Source organism: Pipistrellus hanaki (assembly GCF_964339955.1).
Source record: "Pipistrellus hanaki genome assembly, chromosome: 4".
In the NCBI taxonomy this organism is placed as follows: domain Eukaryota; kingdom Metazoa; phylum Chordata; class Mammalia; order Chiroptera; family Vespertilionidae; genus Pipistrellus; species Pipistrellus hanaki.
In genome coordinates this window covers 70,507,400-70,528,703 of record NC_140506.1, presented here as the reverse complement: position 1 = coordinate 70,528,703, position 21,304 = coordinate 70,507,400, and the positions used below count along the sequence as shown (strand labels likewise).

At 45.0% G+C, this 21,304-nt stretch overlaps 2 protein-coding genes across 3 annotated transcripts; one reads left to right on the top strand and one right to left on the bottom strand.

Annotated features, from left to right (window-relative positions):
* Window positions 1-506: 506 nt before the first annotated feature.
* On the bottom strand, window positions 507-3,557 carry COPS6 (COP9 signalosome subunit 6). 2 transcript variants are annotated; one of them, XM_084881438.1, is made up of 10 exons: window positions 3,439-3,557; window positions 3,094-3,219; window positions 2,770-2,901; window positions 2,362-2,450; window positions 2,199-2,261; window positions 1,803-1,850; window positions 1,616-1,730; window positions 1,431-1,520; window positions 1,246-1,346; window positions 507-1,126 (listed from the first exon to the last, which is right to left on the bottom strand). In XM_084881438.1, the coding sequence occupies exons 1-10, from the start codon at window positions 3,506-3,508 to the stop codon at window positions 986-988; spliced, it is 975 nt and encodes a 324-aa protein (XP_084737564.1). In that variant the 5' UTR covers window positions 3,509-3,557; the 3' UTR covers window positions 507-985. The 2 variants fall into 2 exon arrangements, with proteins under 2 accessions (XP_084737564.1, XP_084737565.1); XM_084881439.1 differs by having other exon boundaries at window positions 1,431-1,523; window positions 3,439-3,545.
* Window positions 3,558-9,521: 5,964 nt separating this feature from the next.
* Window positions 9,522-21,097, top strand: ZNF3 (zinc finger protein 3). Its single transcript, XM_084881665.1, has 6 exons — window positions 9,522-9,668; window positions 11,299-11,402; window positions 16,310-16,427; window positions 17,104-17,195; window positions 17,472-17,598; window positions 20,016-21,097. Exons 3-6 carry the CDS (start codon window positions 16,373-16,375, stop codon window positions 21,083-21,085), a joined length of 1,344 nt encoding a protein of 447 aa, XP_084737791.1. The 5' UTR covers window positions 9,522-9,668; window positions 11,299-11,402; window positions 16,310-16,372; the 3' UTR covers window positions 21,086-21,097.
* The last annotated feature ends 207 nt before the right edge of the window (window positions 21,098-21,304 follow it).

The window sequence follows — 21,304 nt, the reverse complement described above, 5'->3', positions numbered from 1 at the left end:
TTTGTCAAAATGAAGTACTGTGTGTACTATATGCATAACCTGTTTGCTTCATATTTGTCTTCTTTCATCCACTCCATAAATACAGAGTAAAGTACCTGCCATTCATATAGATATGGGATGTGGTGTGAGATGAGAATCCCACTGTACTGAAACTGTTCCCTGGATCCCCTTTAGCTCAAGTGTACATCGAGGTGTCACTCAGGTTCTGAGGAACCAGCCTCTCCGTTTCCTTCGGAAACGCCTCTGCACTTCATTACACCTCCCTAGTCCCCAACTCCTACTTGAAAGTCTTATTCAGGGGGTGATGGAAACCAAGGACCTGAAAGAAGGCATGTGAAATGTAATGCCTGGCACAAGTAATCACACAGGACAATCCCCATGTTTTTATCACCTGGCTTCATCTCTAAAGTATAAACACTAGCACCTCTGCCTCATCAGGCTGAGATGTCTGTAGGTCAGGCAAATATATACCCAGTGTAACAAGCATTCAATAAACAAACAACAAATAGGAAACCTCAGTAATATTCACTGCCCAAAGGATCAAAGCTTTCAGTTGTCTCAGAAATGTGCTTAATATCCCTCTTCCAGTCTGAAAAGGATTAAGTTTGGGAAAGTAGTCCTTACAGGAAGACATTAAACAGATTGTGTAGATGGAAGCAGGCAGTTTTCTGCTCAATAGTCCACCTGACTAGACAGTCACCTCAAGTGGCAATGAACTCCCCAGTCACTGAAAAGTATGGAGAAGAGCTGATGATAGGGGATTCCTGCCTCTGCACAAGGCTGGAACCACGGGTCTCCTTTAAGATGGTTGAGGAATCTGGGGTACCTGACAAGAGGACAGAGCCACTGAAAGGGGTGCCGAGGAGCTGCTCCCCTTTTATTGATGACAGGCTTCTCTAAAGGGAGTGTAGCACCCCTCCCCGCTGCGACAGTCGTGGCCCGTGGAGCACAGAGGGACCCCTGAGCGTCATCTCTCCAAGTACCCTCAGAAGAAGAGCCCCCGCATCCGCCTGCCGATGCCTTGTCGATCATAGAGGACGTTGAACTTGTTCACGAACTGGTTCATGGTGTTGCACGTTTTGGTGATGGTGCCGAGGTAGGCCATCAGCCCCACATCATTGCATTGCTGAGGGAACAGAAAGAACCAGTTCCTCACAGTATGCCCAGGGGACAGTTGAGTCCCATGTCCTGCATGCGGTAATGGCAGCATTATGCCCACCTCCCCATCCTGGGTTTCACACTCACATCATAAAAGTCTGTCTTGAACTTGTCTGTGCTGAGTACTGGGAGGCAGTGACACAGAGCATAGGCCTCCCGAAGGATCTCATGGTTAAAGGGGACCTCTCCTGAGGGCACAAAAAGTGACTGCATTAATATGGGCACTGTCGCTTCACCAGGAAAGAAGAGTGCCAGGGAGACCCCTCTCCTACCTGCTTCAGAGGCCTTGACGTACTCCAAGATGAGCTTGACGCGGCTGTGCAACATCTTGATAGCACTGTGCTGCGCTATCAGGTGTTCGGCTACTGAAGGATGAGGACAGGCCATGGTTGAGAAGACTTGTGACCACACACCTTCCACCCCCCACGTCCAAGGACACCCCTCCAGCCTCAGTTACCAGTAGAGTTCTCTCCACTCCCTGTTGCTGTCATCCGGGCCACATGGTCTACACCAATGCGCTCAGCTTCCTCTGTGGCCAGAGTATAGGTCAGTTCGGCGAACAGCATTGTGGCCTGTGGAGCACACAGGGACAGTCAAAAGCAGGAAACACCAGGGGCAGGATCTGAGGGTTGAAAGGGCATTACCTCTCCATTGATTATATCGATGACCGACTCAAAAACACTGACAGGAAGCTGTAAAGAGATGGAGAACAGCTCTCACGTTAAATGTACCGGAACCTATACTATGTGCCAAAAATTGGGCTTGGCCCTTTCACTTTAGATTTTTTTCATCAAACTTCCCATTTACACACCCACACTTGTTAAATGTGAAAATGCAGGTCAGAGGTTAAATGCATGAGAAAATGCAGGTTAGAGGTTAAATGACTAAATGACTACCGGTAACCTAAAGTCACATAGCTCTTAAGTGGCAGAATGAAGGTTCAACTCAATAGATGTCATACAATAAAAGTCGATGAGGATAAAAGATAAGCATGAGGATAGACAAGCATGACAAAGTGAGCATGGAGTCAGTGTACTCACATCTGTGTGCTTGGTCATAGGGTTCAACTTAAGAAAGAGGGGGCTCTCGATTATCTCACACACCTGGAAGAGGAAGACGATAGACAAGAGTGGTAATGCCCATCTCTCCTCCCCTCATCCTCCATTTTCTGACCCGGCATGCACATGTGTGAGCAATGCATACCTGCTTATGGACGTGGATGTCGGATGGGTCAGGTGGTCCCCCTGTGGTATACCAGCCCAGAAACTCCAGCTCCTTGAATACCTGTTTAACTGGGGAGGAAGGGGCCAGAGCACAATGTATTTCTTTAAACCATCCTTCCTTACTTTGAAACTCTTGGTGTATTTTCACGAGCTTCTCCTCTCTCCCACCCCACTCAAATCGTGGCTCAGTTTAGAATAATTCATCCTTTACTTTTTGGGGACAGAATACCTGAATGTGTTCTTTTTCTAAGATCTCTCCAATTACCCTGCCTTCACTTTCCATAGTACTCATCCCATGTCCTGTGTATTTCTTCCCAACCTCCTCCATCTTCCCCACTTCATTTTTTTTTTCCTCCCACTCCTCTGCCCACTCCTATTCCCCTCTCACACTGCTCCTCCTTGGTGTAATAATATTCCTTGTCAATGATAATCTTCTCTTCCACGGTGTGTGACAGCAGTTCAAAGGAGTTCATCACCTCGATATTTCGGCCCTCCTGCTTCCCGATGAGAGCCCCAATCACTGGGGGAGAGAAGGACACACAGGAGAGGGTAAGGAATCCTAAAGCTTCCTGATCACATTCTGAGGGTCTGAGGTCAGTGCGAACCAAGTACCGGGGAAACGGTGATTTGGGCGAGGGGTAACTGGCTTCAGGAAAGGAAGGAAAACAGAGGGAGATGACCAGAGCAGGCTGTAGAATTAGGCTTAACACACCCTGCATAGGCCGCCCTTCCTGGGAGCGCATGCGAATCCAATGGTCTGAGATGTTGAGAATCACCAGGGGATGAAGAGCGACGGAAACACTCCCTGTCACTCCGGAGGCCATCACGCTGGGGACGACTAAGGGAGGAGGAAGAGGAGAGAAGGTGAGAATCCAGGCCCCGTGTCCTTCCCCGGAGACGGCAGAGCCCGCCCGGGCCGTACATCCCTCCCGCCAGTTATCCCAGGGGTCGATGTTCCGTCCGCCCTCCTGACCTTCCAGGATCCGGGAAGGCGGCCTTCACGACCCCGAAGATAAGCATGACCCGCCTCCAGAACCGATCCCGCGGGGCCCGTTACCTGCTGCATCCACCTCCATCCCGCTGCTCCCGCCAGTCCCGTTCGCCGCTGCTGCCGCCGCCGCCGCCATTTTCCCCCGCGCCCGCCGGCCTCGGCCTCGGCCCCGCCCCCTCCCGGCTTCCGTCGGGCCGCGGCGCATGCGCAGTGTCCCCGGGCGCGCGCCGCGTCGGATCGGGGCTGCAGCGGCCCTTCCCCGGGGGGTCAGGGCGGCCTCCCTCCCAGCGGGGAAAGCCCGAGGCCCGCGGCGCCGGGAGCTGACTTTGACACCACCTCTCGGCTGCGGCTGGCCGGGAACGAATTTCTGGGCCCCACTGCAACCTTTCCTACTTAGTGAAATTGTAACAAAAACAGCCTAGCTCTCAAGTCTATTGCAGAATGAATGAAATGTCATAGTATTGCCCTCCGAATAAAATTCAAGCTGCTAGCGGTGGCTTGCAAGCCCCATGTGATCTGGTCCCTGCCTACCAGCCGACCCTGACTTTTTTATATATATATATTTTTTTTATTGATTTTTATAGAGAGGAAGGGACAGGGAGAGAGAGTTAGACGCATCTATGAGAGAGAAACACCAATCAGCTGCCTCCTGCACACCCCCCACCGGGGATGTGCCCGCAACCAAGGTACATGCCCTTGACAGGAATCGAACCCCGGGACCTTTGAGTCAGCAGGCCGACGCTCTATCCACGAGTCAAACCGGTCAGGGCTGACCCTGACCTTTACTTCTCTGCCCGCTAGTCCCCATGTTTCAGTCACAGTCTCCCTCACATCTGTTCATTGCACACGTCCCACTCCCACTTAAGGGCTTTCTGCTGTGTTAACCATCGTAAAACCCTATAACCAATTCAGTACCTTAAGCTTGGGTACCTAAATAATTTTTTTAATTGATTTTTTACAGACAGGAAGGGATAGGGATAGAGAGCTAAAAACATCGGTAAGAGTGAAACATTGATCAGCTGCCTCCTGCACACCCCCACTGGGGATGTGCCCGAAACCAAGGTACATGCCCTTGACCGGAATCGAACCCAGGACCCTTCAGTCTGCAAGCTGAGGCTCTATCCACTGAGCCAAACCGGTTTCAGCCCTAAATAATTTTTGAATAAATGGATGAAGAGTTTTGGATGGAGCGTAGTCTTTGAGTGGCTCCATCTGCATATCCTATCATTCCTTCTTCCAAACACTGGTATTACCTACAGTACGGAACATCCTCAGCATGTTTAACCCTTCCCACCCTCCCTGCACTCTCCATTCTATGAGTTTCACCTCTGGCAAAGAGACTACTCCGACCCTCTCCCTACTTCTACATGCAATCACGTTGTGTACACTGCCTTTATCTCTGCTCTTGCTACCCCAGCACATCCATCTGATTGGCTCTTTTAATGTGTCTGTACCTCACCCAAAGTGTAAGCTCTGTAAAGCAGTTAGAGACCTGTTCCTTAACCCTGCAGAGCCTACGCTAGTGCCCAGAACTAGCAGGTACTGGGAGATGTTTTCCAATGATAATGGTGACTTATGTGAATTAAGCAATCTTTCCAGATAGGAGCCTGGATAAAGGGAAGTTGAAGGGCCAGCAACCCTCAAAGGAAGGGGCCTGAGAAATCCTGTAGAGAGAGAGGTCTTCTGGCAAAGAGAAAGTGAATAAAAAGGTTATCTCATTCTAATCCCCAGTGAAAAAAACCTCTCAGCCAAGTAAAATATTTATGGAAAAAAGCATATATGCCTTACTTCTCTTAGGAAAAATGAGGTAAAAATATATATATATCCTTTTTAAATGATAGGCAGCTTCTAAGGAGTATAATGTTTCTCAACTATATTGAAGGCTAAAATAAAGGCAAGAATTATTCTGGTGTTAATAAAGTTGATAGTTTGTGTTGCTGTTTCACACATTAAAGTACTCCTTTGTCTTTTTATTGTTTCAAATGCTTTCAAAACACTATTCAGGTGATTAAACAACCCATAAAGCAATGGTTATTGTGAAATTCATGAATGACTTTGAAATTGAATCATTGATTGGTTGGGAGCTGGGGATATAGCGTACAACTGAGGTACATGCCCTTGACCCGAACTGAATCTGGGACCCTTCAGTCCATAGGCCTATGCCCTATCCACTGAGCCACACTGCCTAAGGCTTACTAAGCATTTCTTAAAAAATGCATTATATTAAAAACTACCAAGAAAAACTCAAGTTGCAATTGTGTTAAAACAACTATCTCACCATTCTCTTCCTACCTTCCAACAAAACTAAAATACAACGCATCACTTTGTTGTTAACTTTCCTTCCACAGGGTGGAGTTAATGACTGATGGGAAATATCTGCTCAGAGAGTCTGCAAAGAAAAGATACTGAGCACTGAAGTGAGAGCCCTCCAGAAAATAATCTAGACTGGCTCACCAATTACTTTGAGTCAGGGTGTTGTCAATAAATTATCCACCCATCCATTGTTCATTTACTTAACAAACACAGATATTTAGGAGTGCCCACTCTGCAGCAGGCATGATTCCAGTGCTGGGGATACAGCACTATATAAAACAAAGTTCTGACTTCATAAAGCTCACGTTCTAGTTATAAGAAATAGATAATAAGCACATACCAGGATATTAAGAGGGATTGGAGGGGTAGTATTTTACGTGGAAGGGGAAGATTGAAATGGAATAAGAGAGTAAGATATGAGACTATATGGAGAAAAAGTATTCCAGAGGGAGAAATTGCAAAGGTCTTCAGGCAGGAGACTGCTGGTGTGTGCCAAGAATAACAACAAAGTCAATGGCCAGAACTGAGTGAGGGAGAAAGTAATAAGAGATGAAATCAGTGAGGTGACAGATGATGACAGATGGGCCACTCATTATTAGGATTTGGCTTTCAGACTGAATCAGAATGATCTGATTTGACTGAAGGCTATAAAGGGTCACCCAGGCTGATGCACGGAGGTTAAGACAGTAGAGGGCATAGAAGCACATAAGTGGAGCTATTGTTTAATCCAGGTGAGAGTGACCACAGCTTCGACCTGAGCAGTAGAGGTAGCAGTGGGAGATGACTCAGGTCTACAGCTATACGTCCCAGTGCATCATTAGAAAAAGAGTTAGTAGCCTGGCGACTATACTTAACGGTACTGTATTGCATATTTGAAAGTTGATAAGAGAGTAAATTTTTTATTTATTTCTTTATTTTTTTTAAATATATTTTATTGATTTTTTACAGAGAGGAAGAGAGAGGGATAGAGAGTTAGAAACATTGATGAGAGAGAATCATTGATCAGCTGCCTCTTGCACACCCCCTACTGGGGATATGCCCACAACCAAGATATATGCCCTTGACCGGAATAGAACCTGGGACCTTTCAGTCCGCAGGCCGATGCTCTATCCACTGAGCCAAACCGGTTTCAGCAAGAGAGTAAATTTTTTAAATCTATTTTTTATTGATTTCAGAAAGGAAGGGAGAGGGGGAAAGAGACCGAAACATCAATGATGAGAGAGAATCACCTACTGGCTGCCTCTTGCATGCCCCTCCCCACTCTCCCCCGGGGATCGAGCCTGCAACCTGGGCATTTGCCCTGACCAGGAATAGAACCAGTGACCTCTTGGTTCCTGGGTCGATGCTCAACCGCTGAGCTACACCTGGCTGGGCGAGAGTAAATCTTATAAATTCTCAAAGTAAAAAGGATATCCCTTCTGGAGATCAGACTGACTTTCAGTTCCCACTTGTCCCCTCACCCAGCTGCCCTGAACAGGGAACAACCTGTCCAGAATTCCTCCTGTGAAGGCATAAAAGTGAGTGAACCACTAAGCCTTGCCCTCACTCCCTAAAGCAGTGGTCGGCAAACTCATTAGTCAACAGAGCCAAATATCAACAGTACAACGATTGAAATTTCTTTTGAGAGGCAAATTTTTTAAACTTAAACTTCTTCTAACTCAACTTCTTCAAAATAGATTCGCCCTGCCGAAACCGGTTTGGCTCAGTCGGTCTGCAGACTGAAAGGTCCCAGGTTCAATTCCAGTCAAGGGCATGTACTTTGGTTGCAGGCACATCCCCGGCAGGTGGTGTGTAAGAGGCAGCTGATGGATGTTTCTCATCGACGTTTCTAGCGCTCTCTCTCTCCCTTCCTCTCTGTAAAAAAATCAATAAAATATATTTAAAAAAAAAAAAAAAGAGAGAGAGATTCGCCCAGGCTGTGTTTTGTGGAATAGCCACACTCAAGGGGGCAAAGAGCCGCATGTGGCTCACGAGCCTCGGTTTGCCGACCATGGGCCTAAAGCGTTTTTACAACATTCAGTGGGTCCTCCTGTTTTCTTGGATCAGTATCTTCCCCAAGTCTTTTCTGCTGTCATCCCTCATGCAGGTTTATCTGCACCTTAACTCCCTAAAGGGCTGGAATGTTTTCTTCAAATTTTAATATTTATGGGGGCATTTTTATATGGAACTGTTGGAGAGGGGCAATATCATGTCCCCAACCCCCATCCCACCCCTCTATTCTTGAGTTTTTACAACTGGACTAACAATAAAATTAATATAAGGCCAGATTCGCAGGAGAAAAACCAATGTAAAATGTGGGCATGGGAAATCATAGATGACGGTCTGAGAAATGATAGACTAGTCATCTTTTTATACTTCTTAAAACAAACAATAAATTGGTGAAGAATCAACAGGACAGGTTTGTATGCTTGTTGGTGAGGAATCTCATCTACACAAAGCTTAGGCTTGGATAGTTACCTAGTAACAAGGGTTTTACCTTAAGCTTCTTCCCCCTCACCTGCCTCTGAGTTCCCTAACTCCAGCGGGAAGGGCACCTTTCACATGGGAGGGATCTCCTGCTTTCTGGGGACAGGGGAGAGGTCAGAAAGTTCTTGCATTGGCGTTTCTTAAATAACTTTAATTCAAAATAATGTTGTGGGGTCCAACCCTGGAGTCAAAATAAGACCACTGGAGGCTGCTAATTGATTAAAAACAAACAAAAACAAAAAACAAACAAACAGGCAAGCCAAAACCGGTTTGGCTCAGTGGATAGAGCTTTGACCTGTGGACTGGAAGGTCTGGGTTTTGATTCCAGTCAAGGGTATGTACCTTGATTGAGGGGACATCCCCAGTGGGGATGTGTGCAAGAGGCAGCTGGTCGATGTTTCTAACTCTCTATTCCTCTCTCTTCCTCTCTGTAAAAAATTCAATAAAATATATTAAAAACAAAACAAAACAAAACAGGCAAGGATTTATTGAACTGGCCAGGACGGCCGAGAGAGCACCATATGCAGGTGGAATCCACACTCACAACCATGCCATTCCAGGTGTAGGCAGTCCTTTTAAAGGTCTAAACCACAAAAATTTTCCTTTGTTCTAAATTCTAAATTCCAAGGGCTGGGAACAGCCTGCAGGGTCGTTCCCAGCACATCCTGCTGGACGTTGAAATATGGACCTATCTTGCAAAAGCAGATAGTTACAGAAGCAGAACTGAGCCAAGTTAATCTCTAAAGGTTATCTGCAGTTTCAACTCCTGGAGCTACTGAGTCAGCGGGAATCAATCTCCTGTGGTCCTGGTCCACAGGCACAAGAAAACTGCCTTAGCCTCCAGGTGTCAATCTGGAAGCTGAGATAACTACCCTATTGTTTAAGCAAGTAAGTGAGTGCAGAAGCCAGAATAGCAGGGTTAAAATTCCAACAGCAGTTTTTACCCAAGTATGATTGCTACCATACTTCATAATACGTATTGTGGGATATTTTGCGGTGTCCTGCCCTTTTCCCATATAACAGAAAACTTTGGAAGCATCAACTTAATTTATTTGGAAATTGATTTTTTTCATATGGATAAATCCTTCCACAGTTGACTACAACTCCGCTGGGACCCGGGTCGCTCAGAGGCACTGGGCGCCCTGGGGAGACCATCTGTGCAGCAAAAGCTAATGCACCTGGCTCCACCTTCCCGCCCCAGCGCCCGGCCTCGCAGCCTTAGCCGGGCCTGCGGCGCCTGGGCATGCGCCCTGAGGCGGAGGGGCGCGGTGGGCGGGGCGTGAGGCTCGAGTGCCCAGTCAGCAAATCACCGAGAGGCGGAGACATCCGCTTCCTAGAGGAAACAGGTGTGTGGGGAGCGGGCAAGGGATAGTGGTGGTGGTGGGAAGGCCCGACCCGGAAGCGAAACTGAGGAACTTCCGTTCTTTGTTCTGTCCCTGGTGTGCGGGTCCGTGACAGTGTCCAGCGGGGCCTGGTCCGTGTCCGGACCCCCCAAGTCTTCCGTCCCTGCCTGCAGGGTGAGTCCGGCCGCCCTCAGGGCCCGCGGGGAGACGGAGGCTGTGGTCGCCGGGGAAGGGCGTGGTGTCCGCGCCGCTGCGGCCCGTGGGATCCCCACGCCCGCCCGGAGCGGGTGCCGACGGCGCTGCTCCCTCCCTCGCCCGCAGCGGGGCCCCGACGCCGCTGCCCCCGGGACGCCCTTCCCCGGGCGGTCCCCGGCAGGGGAGGGGAGAAAGGGGCTCCGGTTCTGGTTCGGTGGCCTAGCGCCCGGCTCGAGCACTTAGAAGTTCCACGGTGGCTGTGGAAGGGTCCCTGTCTTCAAACCCGCCGAGGACAGGGACGCCGACTTGGCAGCTCTCCGAGACGCTGTTAGGGGAGGTTTACACAGCTCTTCGCGCCTGCGGCAGCAAAGGAGGCCTGGTTTTACTAACCTGGGTTTTAGGATGAGAAGGAGTTCTTCCAAGTGTGCATGGTTAGACTAGGTGTGGGAGGGAGTGCAGACTCAGCCTGTGGGAGTAATCCTCCGGCGTAAAGCGAGTCTTTTATGGTGAGGAGTACTGCTGTTTGGCTCCCATTTGTAACTATTAGATCCCTAATTTGATACGCTTTTGACGTGCCATTTAACCTCTGAAGGGCATGTGTAAACTTCCAGAGGATGATGAACATGAAACTGAGGGACTAATTAGAGAAACTGTAGCCGAAGCCGGTTTGGCTCAGTGGTAGAGCGTCGGTCTGCGGACTTAAGGGTCCCGGGTTCAATTCCGGTTAAGGGCATGTACATTGGTTGCGGACACATCCCCGGTGGGGGGTGTGCAGGAGGCAGCTGGTCGATGTTTCTCTCTCATCGATGTTTCTAGCTCTCTATCTCTCTCCCTTCCTCTCTGTAAAAAATCAATAAAATATATTTAAAAGCCGAGACCGGTTTGGCTCAATGGATAGAGCGTTGGCTTGGAGACTGAAGGGTCCCGGGTTCGATTCCGGTCAGGGGCATGTACCTTGGTTGCGGGCACATCCCCAGTAGGGGGTGTGCAGGGGGCAGCTGATCGATGACTCTCTCTCATCGATGTTTCTGGCTCTCTGTCTCTCTCCCTTCCTCTCTGTACAAAATCAATAAAATATATTAAAAAAAATAAAAATAAAAAAAGATACCAACTTTCTTTAGTCTAAAAAAAAAAAAAAGAAAGAAAGAAACTGTAGGTGTTCTAAGAAGAGATGTTTGAGAGAGGGGGGCATCATTCGGTTTTGAACATTGTGTGGAAGAAGATTCCATATCACTGAAGCTCCACAGGGCATGAGGCCTCTGTAAGGTGAAGGTCCAAGGGCTTAGGCTTTCGGCTTACCATCTGTGCAGCCGGGGAGCAGAAGACACCCTTGCTGAATCGGAAGTATTGAGAGTATCCAGCAAGTTAGCTGACAGTGTTAGGAACTTTAGAAGACGTTGCTTACACTGAATGGGAGGTAGACCTGGAGAACTTTCAGTTCCCTCTCAACGTTCTTCAGCTGTGGGACACAAATACCAGTGTGGTCTTCATTAGTATTTCTTAGCATGCATCTCTCCCCCTTCCCCTTTATCTGTAAATATCTAGATTAGAAGTGGAGTTTATGTGAGTATTTAAATTTTTTTTTTCTTCTTTCCCCTTAATCGTACAGCATTGGCATCAACTGAAGTCAGAATTCCCAGGAACTTGAACAGAGGTTCCCAGTACTTGCTGCGGAGAGAGAGCTCCAAAGAAAGCAGGGAAGAATTACAGCAGGTAAAGCTTTCCATGGCTCGTTTTCACCACCGGGTCATCTTTCTCAGCGCCCAGAAGCAGCTCCGGGAAGAGGAATTGGCAGTGGAGCACCTGAAGCTGTGGGAGCACAATGGAGATTTTTTTTTTTTTTTTTTTTTTTTTTCTACGAGAAACATTGTTTGCTGCTCTAGACACTGGGGACTTGTTCTCAACAATATGCCTTTGAGTTCCAGCTCTGGTTAACCCGGCTGTGAGAAGGGAGCATTGCTTTTTGTCTCTGGAGTCAGAGCCTCTGATTTTCTTTCCAAGGAGAGTTTGGATGGAGAGCTGGTTTCTTGGGGACGGGTGCTAATTAACAGTCCAGGAAATTGTAAAGTTGGTTGATAGGAACAAAGAGATGGCTAGCTCTGAGAGACATTGTTTAAAGGGACTTAGCTGGGAGAGTGTTAGTGGCAAGAGGGTATGTTATCCACCTTGAGCTGGTGGGCCTGGCTCATACCTGATTCGGTGCTTTTCAGCCTGACTGGTGTGGTTCAGTGGTTGAGCGTGGAGCTATGAGCTGGGAAGTCAGGGCACATGCCCAGATTGTAGGGTCGTGCAGGTTTCTCTCATCATTAATGATTCTATACCTCCCTCTCTTTTCCTCTCTGAAATCGTTAAAAAATATATATATATATATATATTTAAATGCTTTTCGCTGTGAATGGTGTTGGTAGTGAGCATTATATACCCCTTTGTTGCCCAAAGACTAGAGTTCTCTGAACTCTCAGTGGCTCTCAGACCAGGCCCCTTCCCTTTTTATGCCCGTGGGAATGCAGCAGTCTGTGATGATAAAGCAAATATTGTTCCTGGATTTTTACTCCTTTTAGTAGAGCTTTTTAATATAGTTGGCACTCAGGTGTTGTTTTTTGTTGTTGTTGTTTTTAATATATTTTATTGATTTTTTACAGAGAGGAAGGGAGAGATACAGAGTAGAGAGTTAGAAACATCGATAAGAGTCATTGATCAGCTGCCTCTTGCATGCCTCCTACTGGGGATGTGTCTGCAACCAAGGTACATGCCCTTGACCAGAATCGAACCCATGACCTTTCAGTCCTCAGGCCGATGCTCTATCCACTGAGCCAAACTGGTTTCAGCGGCACTCAGTTTTGAGTTATATGAGCAAATAAGTATAGAGAGGGGCTGTAAACAAAATCCAGGGTGTTGTGTATTTTTTTTTCTTGCTTGAGGATAAGGATGCTTAGATGGCTGCTGCATCTATTCTAGAATTGTTTATTTATTTGAAAGAGACGGAGGAAGGCGGGAGGGGAGAAACAATGATTTGTTGTTCCCACTTATTTATGCATTCATTGGTTGCTTCTTGTATATGCCCTGACTGTTGATCGAGCCTGCAACCTTGGTGTATTGGGATGGCATTCTAACCAACTGAGCTACCCCGTCAGGGTTTAGATCTGTTGATTCTTGCCACAGTATTTAGTGAAGGGAAACTTTTACCTGAGATCAAACCTTAGATTAGGTGTTAATGTTACATTTAATTACTAGGACCAGAGAAAAGATCTCTTTTGCTTGTTGTAATATTTGGGGGTTTAGGGACATTAGTAGGGATAAAAACAGTAATCAGTAATCTTGTTTTTTTTTTTGTTTTTTTTTTAAGTATTGGTCTCTCTTCAGGGATTTATATTCTGACCCAAGGAAATGTATTAGAAGGGAGATAAAAATAAAGTTGGTTGCTACCTTCTCAGTGAGAGGAAACATACCAAATGGGACTAATCTTTTACTTACTAGTGGCCCAGTGCACGGATTCATGCAGATTGAAAGGAAAATAATTGGAAGAAATATTTTTAAAAAAACCACAAAAACGTTTTATTGATTCTTTACAGAGAGGAAGGTAGAGGGATAGAGAGTTAAAAACATTGATGAGAGAGAAACATTGATCAGCTGCCTCTCACACACCCCTTCCTGGGGATGTGCCAGCAACCAAGGTACATGCCCTTGACCTGAATCGAACCCAGGACCCTTCAGTCTGCAGACCAATGCTCTATCCAGTGAACCAAACCAGTTAGGGCTAGAAAATATATTTTAATTTCGATATTCGCCCTTTCTCCATAATAGAAGTGCCAACCAAATTCAAACCGGCAATGACAGATCAAAACACACATGTGATTGGTGCCAGCGAGAGCTTTCAATGTATCATGCATGTGTTGGTCAACTTAGCCTTTTATATATATAGAATAAACTTGCTTAAGTAGATATGCTTTCTGATGTAGCTAAACTTTTTCCAGCCCAGTGAAGCACCACAACTTCTCTTTCAGATAATTGTGAGCAACACAGCAGTAAATATCAACATGAAGCATATTATTATTGTAGATCATATAGGGGGAACAAAGGGTAAAACATTTAACGGCAGCAGTGTTTGACTATATTCTGCTCAGTGAGAAAATCTGAAGTCATTTTCAAGGTCTACCATTTCTTCTTTTCAGTTGGGTCAAGTTTCTAAACTTTATAGATCTCCATTTTCTGGCTAATGAAAAGAAAATAGGATTCCACTGAGTCTCCTATCTACTTACTCCAGGACTTCTGTTGTAATCAAATGAGATGAGGCATAGGAAAACGCTTCACAGACATATAAAGTGTGAAATGTTGCCAAAACTGGTTTGGCTCAGTGGATAGAGTGGCAGCCTGCGGACTGAAGGGTCCCGGGTTCAATTCCAGTCAAGGGCATGTACCTTGGTTGCTGGCACATCCCTAGTAGGGGGCGTGCAGGAGGCAGCTGATTGATGACTCTCATGGATGTTTCTAACTCTCTATCCCTCTCCCTTCCTCTCTGTAAAAAAATCAATAAAATATACTTTTTTTAAAAAAAGGGAAACTTTAAAAAAATAAAAATTAAAGTGTGAAATGTTTGCACCTGGCTATAAAGCAAGTGTGTTCCTGGGCTAAAAAAACTGTAAGGAGGCTAGTCGCCACTAGGGAGAGGAAGCTGGTCATTGCTACGTGACATCATTACCCAGACAGTTGGACACTTAGCATATTATCCATATATATATATATATATATATATATATATATATATATATATATATATATTATTCTTTAATCCTCACTCAAGGGTATTTTCCCCCCCCAGATTTTCAGACAGAATGGAAGGGAGGGAGAAGGGGGGTAGGGGAGAGAGAAACATTGATTGGTTGCCTCCCACATGCTCCTTGACTGGACAAGAGATCAATCCACAACTGAGGTACATGCCCTTAACCAGGAATTGAACCCTGAACCCTGCTTGTTATGAACAGGATAACTGCTGAGCCAAAGCAGCCAGGGCTGGGACTAGTGTTTTAAGTCCGAGTAAATATATACACCCAGTTCCTATAATGAGACTCAGGAAGACCACAAAAAGGGCTCAAGTTCTTAGTGTCTCACCTATGACTGGGACTGAAAGCAGAAAACCATTTTAGAAAGAAAGGGAAGAATTTATCTCATTTAATTTAATAGAGCTGTTTGACCTAGTTCTGTGAAACAGGTGTTGTTTCCCCAGGTTTTTTAAAATGAGAAGTTTCTCTGGTCTCTGTTATTTGGGTGCTCTTTCATGGTCCCTTTTCCTCTAATAATAGCTAAATTTAATATAACAGCTAGAAATTTAATAAAGTGTTTTTTCTCTCCTGCCAATTCTAGTGTTTATGAGATTTCTTTTTCTCCTCTATAAACAAATAGCTTTCTCCATTATCCCAAAAAATTTTTCAAGTATATTTTTATTGATTTCAGAGTGGAAAGGAGAAAGAAACATCATTGATGAGAGAGAACCATTGATCAGCTGCCTCTTGCATGCCCAAACTGGAGATCCAGCCAGCAACCCGGGCATGTGTCCTAACTGGGATCGGACTATGACTTCCTGGTTTATAAGTTGACGCTTAACCACTGAACCATGCCAACTGGGCCCAAATATTCCCCCCGACTCCCCCCCAAAAAATATTCTCAAAATGTGTATGATTTTGCAATCTAATCGTGTACTATTTTTTTTCACTTTATTCTGATACTTTTCATTTTGATATAGTTGCTTAGTATTTCATTCTATTAATGTCATTATTTGGCACTAGTATTCTCCAATTTTTGCTGTTAAAAATATCCCTCAAGCCGAAGCCGGTTTGGCTCAGTGGTAGAGCGTAGGTCTGCGGACTGAAAGGTCCCAGGTTCGATTCCGGTCAAGGGCATGTACGTTGGTTGCGGGCACATCCCCGGTAGGGGGTGTCCAAGGGACAGCTGGTCGATGTTTCTCTCTCATCGACGTTCCTAGCTCTCTATCTCTCTCCCTTCCTCTCTGTAAAAAATCAATAAAATATATTTTAAAAAAAAAAATATATATATATATCCCTCAAGCCGAAACCGGTTTGGTCACTGGATAGAGCGTCAGCCTGCGGACTGAAAGGCGCCAGGTTCGATTCCTGTCAAGGGCATGTACCTTGGTTGTGGGCACATCCTCAGTGTGGTGTGTGCAAGAGGCAGCTGATCGATGATTCTCTTTCATTGATGTTTCTAACTCTCTCTCTCTCTCTCTCTCTTTCTCTCTTTTTCTTAATATATTTTGATTTTTTACAGAGAGGAAGAGATCAATAAAATAATACTATATATTTTATTGTAAAAAATCAATAAAATATATTTTAAAAAATATCCCTCAGTTTCTGTGTGGAGCCAAAGGTAGGATATAGTCAAGGAACTTTTAGTGATTCTCCTATAATTTCATTACAGGGAGTTGGAGAATGTATATTCATCAGGGTCTTAAAGACTAGCCCCAGTTGCTGCATTTTTCTCTTATTGTTCTTAGGTACTAACTAAAATGCTAGTTCCCCTGTGTATTAAGGAGATGGGTTGTGTGTTTTTTAAAATCTTTGAACCTTGAAGTTTTGCTTCTGCAGTGCTTCCTCTTTCTCATTTAGAAAACCTATTTCCTGCTGAGTCTGCAAATAGGAGACCAGAGACACGAGCTTCTGGCCTTATCCATGGAAACTCAGGCTGATCATGCATCTCAGGAACCTCAGTCCCTGCTTGAGAGTGGTATGGAATAGGGGATTCATTTATTCTTTTATTCAATCATTCAATAATCATCTATTGAAATTTCAAGTACTAGGATAATTGCTAGAATCCTAATATGATTAAGGTCTGTGGGTTCCTTGTGAAAGATTAAGAAAACTGTGACAGTCACCAAATTCCATTTTCTAGGGGCTTTGCAGCAGCCAATAGTGTTTTGGGATTTATAGATCTGAGGCATGGAGTGTTACGTCTTCAGTCAGAGATGGGGTGAAGCTCCTAGTTTTCCTCTGGTCTGAGAGAACATCATGCGATAGTTTGAATTCAGTGATGTGGCGAATGATGGAAGGGATATGAGCAGGACAGCCTGTGTTTCTGGCCAAGTTTGGGAGAATAGACAAGAACACATCCATCACTAATTATAGGACGGCAACTTTCACTGAGAGTAGAGTGACTGGAGAGAAAGAAAGGGACTGAGGGCAGAGTAGAGAGCAAGAATCAATAGGGCTTTACACATCTCTCTTTAGGATAGGCCCACACTAAATGTACCTGTTATAACACCTTAGTAGCTGCAGAGGAAGTGAACTTAGAAATGTCAGAGGAGTAGGTCCTAGGTTGTCCCAGGACCCTATGAGTTTTCTGTAAGTTGGGGGGCCAGACAGCAGCAGATAGACTCACTCATAGACACTTTTATTGTCCTCAGATCTTCCTTCCTCAAAAGTTCCCGAATTTTCCAACAAGGACAGTTTGGGGGATGAGATGCTGGCAGCTGCACTCCTAAAAGCCAAGTCTCAGGTAAGCTGTGGTCCCCTTATCTTTTTCTTTCCCATTTTGTGGACATTTTTGGTATAGCAACATCCCATTCAATGCCCCAACCACAATTCACTCCATCAGGACTGCGGTCCTTTCCTGCTGAGTAAGACTTTCTTGGACTCTCATATCTCTTCACCCTAATCACCTTTCCCCAGATTCCCAAATATTACTCAACCCCATCCCAATTTTAATTTTCATTTTTGGTGCTGCCAGTCCTACCCTCACCCTGAAATTTCATGCAGGAATGTGTTGTTTCAGGAGTTGGTGACATTTGAAGATGTGGCTGTATACTTTATCCGGAAGGAGTGGAAGCGTTTGGAGCCTGCTCAGAGGGATCTCTATAGAGATGTGATGCTGGAGAATTATGGGAATGTGTTCTCATTGGGTAAGGAGTTATGCTTCCTCAATAAAACTCCCTTGGCATTTCTTTGCTTCCTTATTTGCTGGTAACATTTTTTTAAAAAATATATTTTATTGATTTTTTTTTTTTTTTTTAGAGGAAGGGAGAGAGATAGAGAGCTAGAAACGTTGATGAGAGAGAAACATCGACCAGCTGCCTCTTGCACATCCCCTACCGGAGATGTGCCCGCAGCCAATGTACAATGTACATTGGAGAGCCAATGTACATGCCCCTGACCGGAATCGAACCTGAGACCTTTCAGTCCGGCTAGTAACATTTGAGTTGATGAAATAACTAAGGACTGACTTAGTCTCAGAAAATTCTAACAGTAATAGTAACCCCTTTTGTATAGTGCTTTGCAGTTTATAAAGAGGTTTCACATATATATTCTCATTTAATCCTCATAGTAATGGCAGTGGAAGTAGCAAGAATTATCCTCACTTTATAGGTGAGGAAAGAGAGGTCAGAGGGCTTAAATGTTTTACACATGGTCTGATAACTGGTTGGTGGCAGCTCAAGCCTTGGTCTTTTAAGTCCAGATATGATGCTTTTTCCCATGCTATTCTTAGAATTTAACATATAATCCAGAGACTTTTCCAAAAGATTAACAAATTGGGGTCCCTGAACATGTGAAGTACTGGCCTGTGCCCAGGTGAACATTCTGGAACCCCCTTTTTTTTTTTTTTTTAAATATATTTTATTGATTTTTCACAGAGAGGAAGAGAGAGGGATAGAGAGTTAGAAACATCGATGAGAGAGAATCATCGATCAGCTGTCTCTTGCACACCCCCCACCGGGGATGTGCCCGCAACCAAGGTACATGCCCTTGCCCGGAATCGAACCCGGGACTTTTCAGTCCGCAGGCCGACGCTCTATCCACTGAGCCAAAACGGTCCCGGCGGGAGCAATTATCTTTTTAACCTTTAGTCTGTAGCCTGTTAATTCCTTGTCTCTTTCCTATTTTCAGTGAAAACTTTTTCCTGAGCAGTGCCAGGTCTTCCTAACTCCTATTTGAGACCTCCTTGACATTTCCTTTCTGTACCTGCAGATCCTCAGTTAGGGATTGAGCTCTGGGCCTGCTTGATATGAGCAGGATAAAGCCTTGTCCCATGTTTTTTCCAGTGAGCAGGATTCCCATTTCTGTGTGTGTGTTTTTTGTGTGTTTTTAAATCTTCATCAGAGGAATGACGATTTTTCCCCATTGATTTTTTTTTTAGAGTATATAGAAGGGAGGGGGGAGGGGAAGAGAGAGAAAGAGAGAGAGAGAGAGAGAGAGAGAGAGAGAGAGAGAGAGAGAGAGAGAGAAACAGCGATATGAGAGAGACACATTAATTGGTTGCTTCCCGAACACGCCCTGATTGGGGCCAGGGATTGAACCTGCAACCCAGGTATATGCCCTTGGCTGGGCATCAAACCCAAGATCCTCTGGTATGCCAACCAGGGTTCCCGTTTCTGTATTTTGACATGATATCTAGGCTGAGGAAGAGCTGAGGGTCCTAGGTTTGAAGGGAATTAAGAAGAGAGAGATTCTGAAAGATACCTGTTCAAGTAAGGGATAAATAGCTATTTCTGGTTCTAACACTTTTTTATTGACAGCCTAAAAATGCTAACATCTAGACCCTTTATAAATGTGAAGTTCCCTTTAGAAACTCTTAAGACAGTGAAAATAGAGAAATCATAAATGGATATTGTTTACATATTCTTACATCATAGGCGTAAGGCCCACAAATGGACTTTGCTTGTTTCCTGAATTAGACATACATGGCACAGCTACAAACAATTATTCTTTTCCCGTAGGGCAGTGGTTGGCAAACTGCGGCTCGCGAGCTGTGGTTTGCCGCTTTGTTGACTAATGAGTTTGCTGACCACTGGGATAGGGACTTAATCACAAGGAACAACAACAGCCTGCAGTTGTTGGAATCAGAGTCTAGGTCAGTGGTCGGCAAACTCATTAGTGAACAGAGTGGCAAACCATGGCTCTGAGCCGCAGTTTGCCAACAACTGACCTAGGGCCGTAAGGGATTACTAATGATTTCAACCTTGGTGTTCCTTCCTGCTCTGCTACTGTTTCTCAACACCTTTTCTTAAATAGTTCTGGTAGTCACCATCTCCCAAATTATATCTACAGTCTTTAACCTCTCCGAAGACTTGCTCACTTCATTAAACATGTTCTTCCCTGCCTCTACCTGATCCATTCTCTCCTTACAATCCAATTTTCTCTATACTTCTAGCTGGTATCTCAGTTTTGCTTCCTACCTTTTTCCTTTCCTGTTTCCTCTTCTTTTATTTTGCCTTACTACATACAACCTGGGCAGGTAAGAGGCATGCCCATGATTATCCTGTCCTCTGGTTTTGATTTTTCCACAAGGAACCAGTGATGTTTGTATTTTGTATTGTGCCAGATGGTGAGACCAGAACTGAGCATGACCAAGAAATTTCTGAAGATACAGAATCACATGGGGTGCTATTGGGAAGATTCCAAAAGGATATTTCTCAGGGTCTTAAGTTTGAAGAAGCCTATGAAAAAGAAGTCAGTCTCAACAGGCAGCTGGGGAACTCTTCTGGAGAAAAACTGCATAGGAAGATACAAGATTTTGGTCAAGTGACAGTTGAGGAAAAGCTAACCCCTGTGATAGAGAGAAGTGAGAAATATAATGATTTTGGGAACAACTTCACTGTGAGTTCCAACCTTATTTCACATCAGAGACTTCCTGTGGGAGACAGACCCCATAAGTGTGATGAATGTAGCAAGAGCTTTAATCGAACTTCAGACCTTATTCAACATCAGAGAATTCACACTGGGGAAAAGCCCTATGAATGTAATGAATGCGGGAAAGCTTTTAGCCAGAGCTCCCATCTGATTCAGCATCAGAGAATCCACACTGGAGAGAAACCTTATGAATGTAATGATTGTGGGAAGACCTTCAGTTGTAGCTCTGCTCTCATTATACATAGAAGGATCCACACTGGAGAGAAACCTTATGAATGTAACGAGTGTGGGAAAACGTTTAGCTGGAGCTCCACCCTTGCTCATCATCAGAGAATCCACACTGGAGAGAAACCATATGCTTGTAATGAATGTGGAAAAGCCTTCAGTAGAAGCTCTACCCTCATTCATCACCAGAGAATCCACACTGGAGAGAAGCCCTATGAATGTAATGAATGTGGGAAGGCCTTCAGCCAGAGCTCACACCTCTACCAGCACCAGAGAATCCACACTGGAGAGAAGCCCTATGAATGTATGGAATGTGGGGGAAAGTTTACCTATAGTTCAGGCCTTATTCAGCATCAAAGAATTCACACAGGGGAGAATCCCTATGAATGTAATGAGTGTGGGAAAGCCTTTAGGTATAGTTCAGCTCTTGTTCGCCACCAGAGAATTCACACTGGAGAGAAGCCTTTGAATGTAATAGGAATGAGCAAAAGTTCTCTGAGAGTTACTGCTGAATTAAATATCAGAGAGTCTACATGAAAGAGAACCACACACCTGTTTTTCTCACTTCCTCTGAGTCTGAAGACCCCCTGCCTTACTATAAAAGTATGAACAACTTAGGATGTGTCCCTTCTGATGCAAATCTTTCACTTTAGAGTAGTGGTGTCGAACTCAATCAGAGAAGGGGCCAAAATCTAAAATCCAGCCTAAATCGCGGGCCGAACGGTTTACTGAACAGTCATAAACTGACAGTGTTAA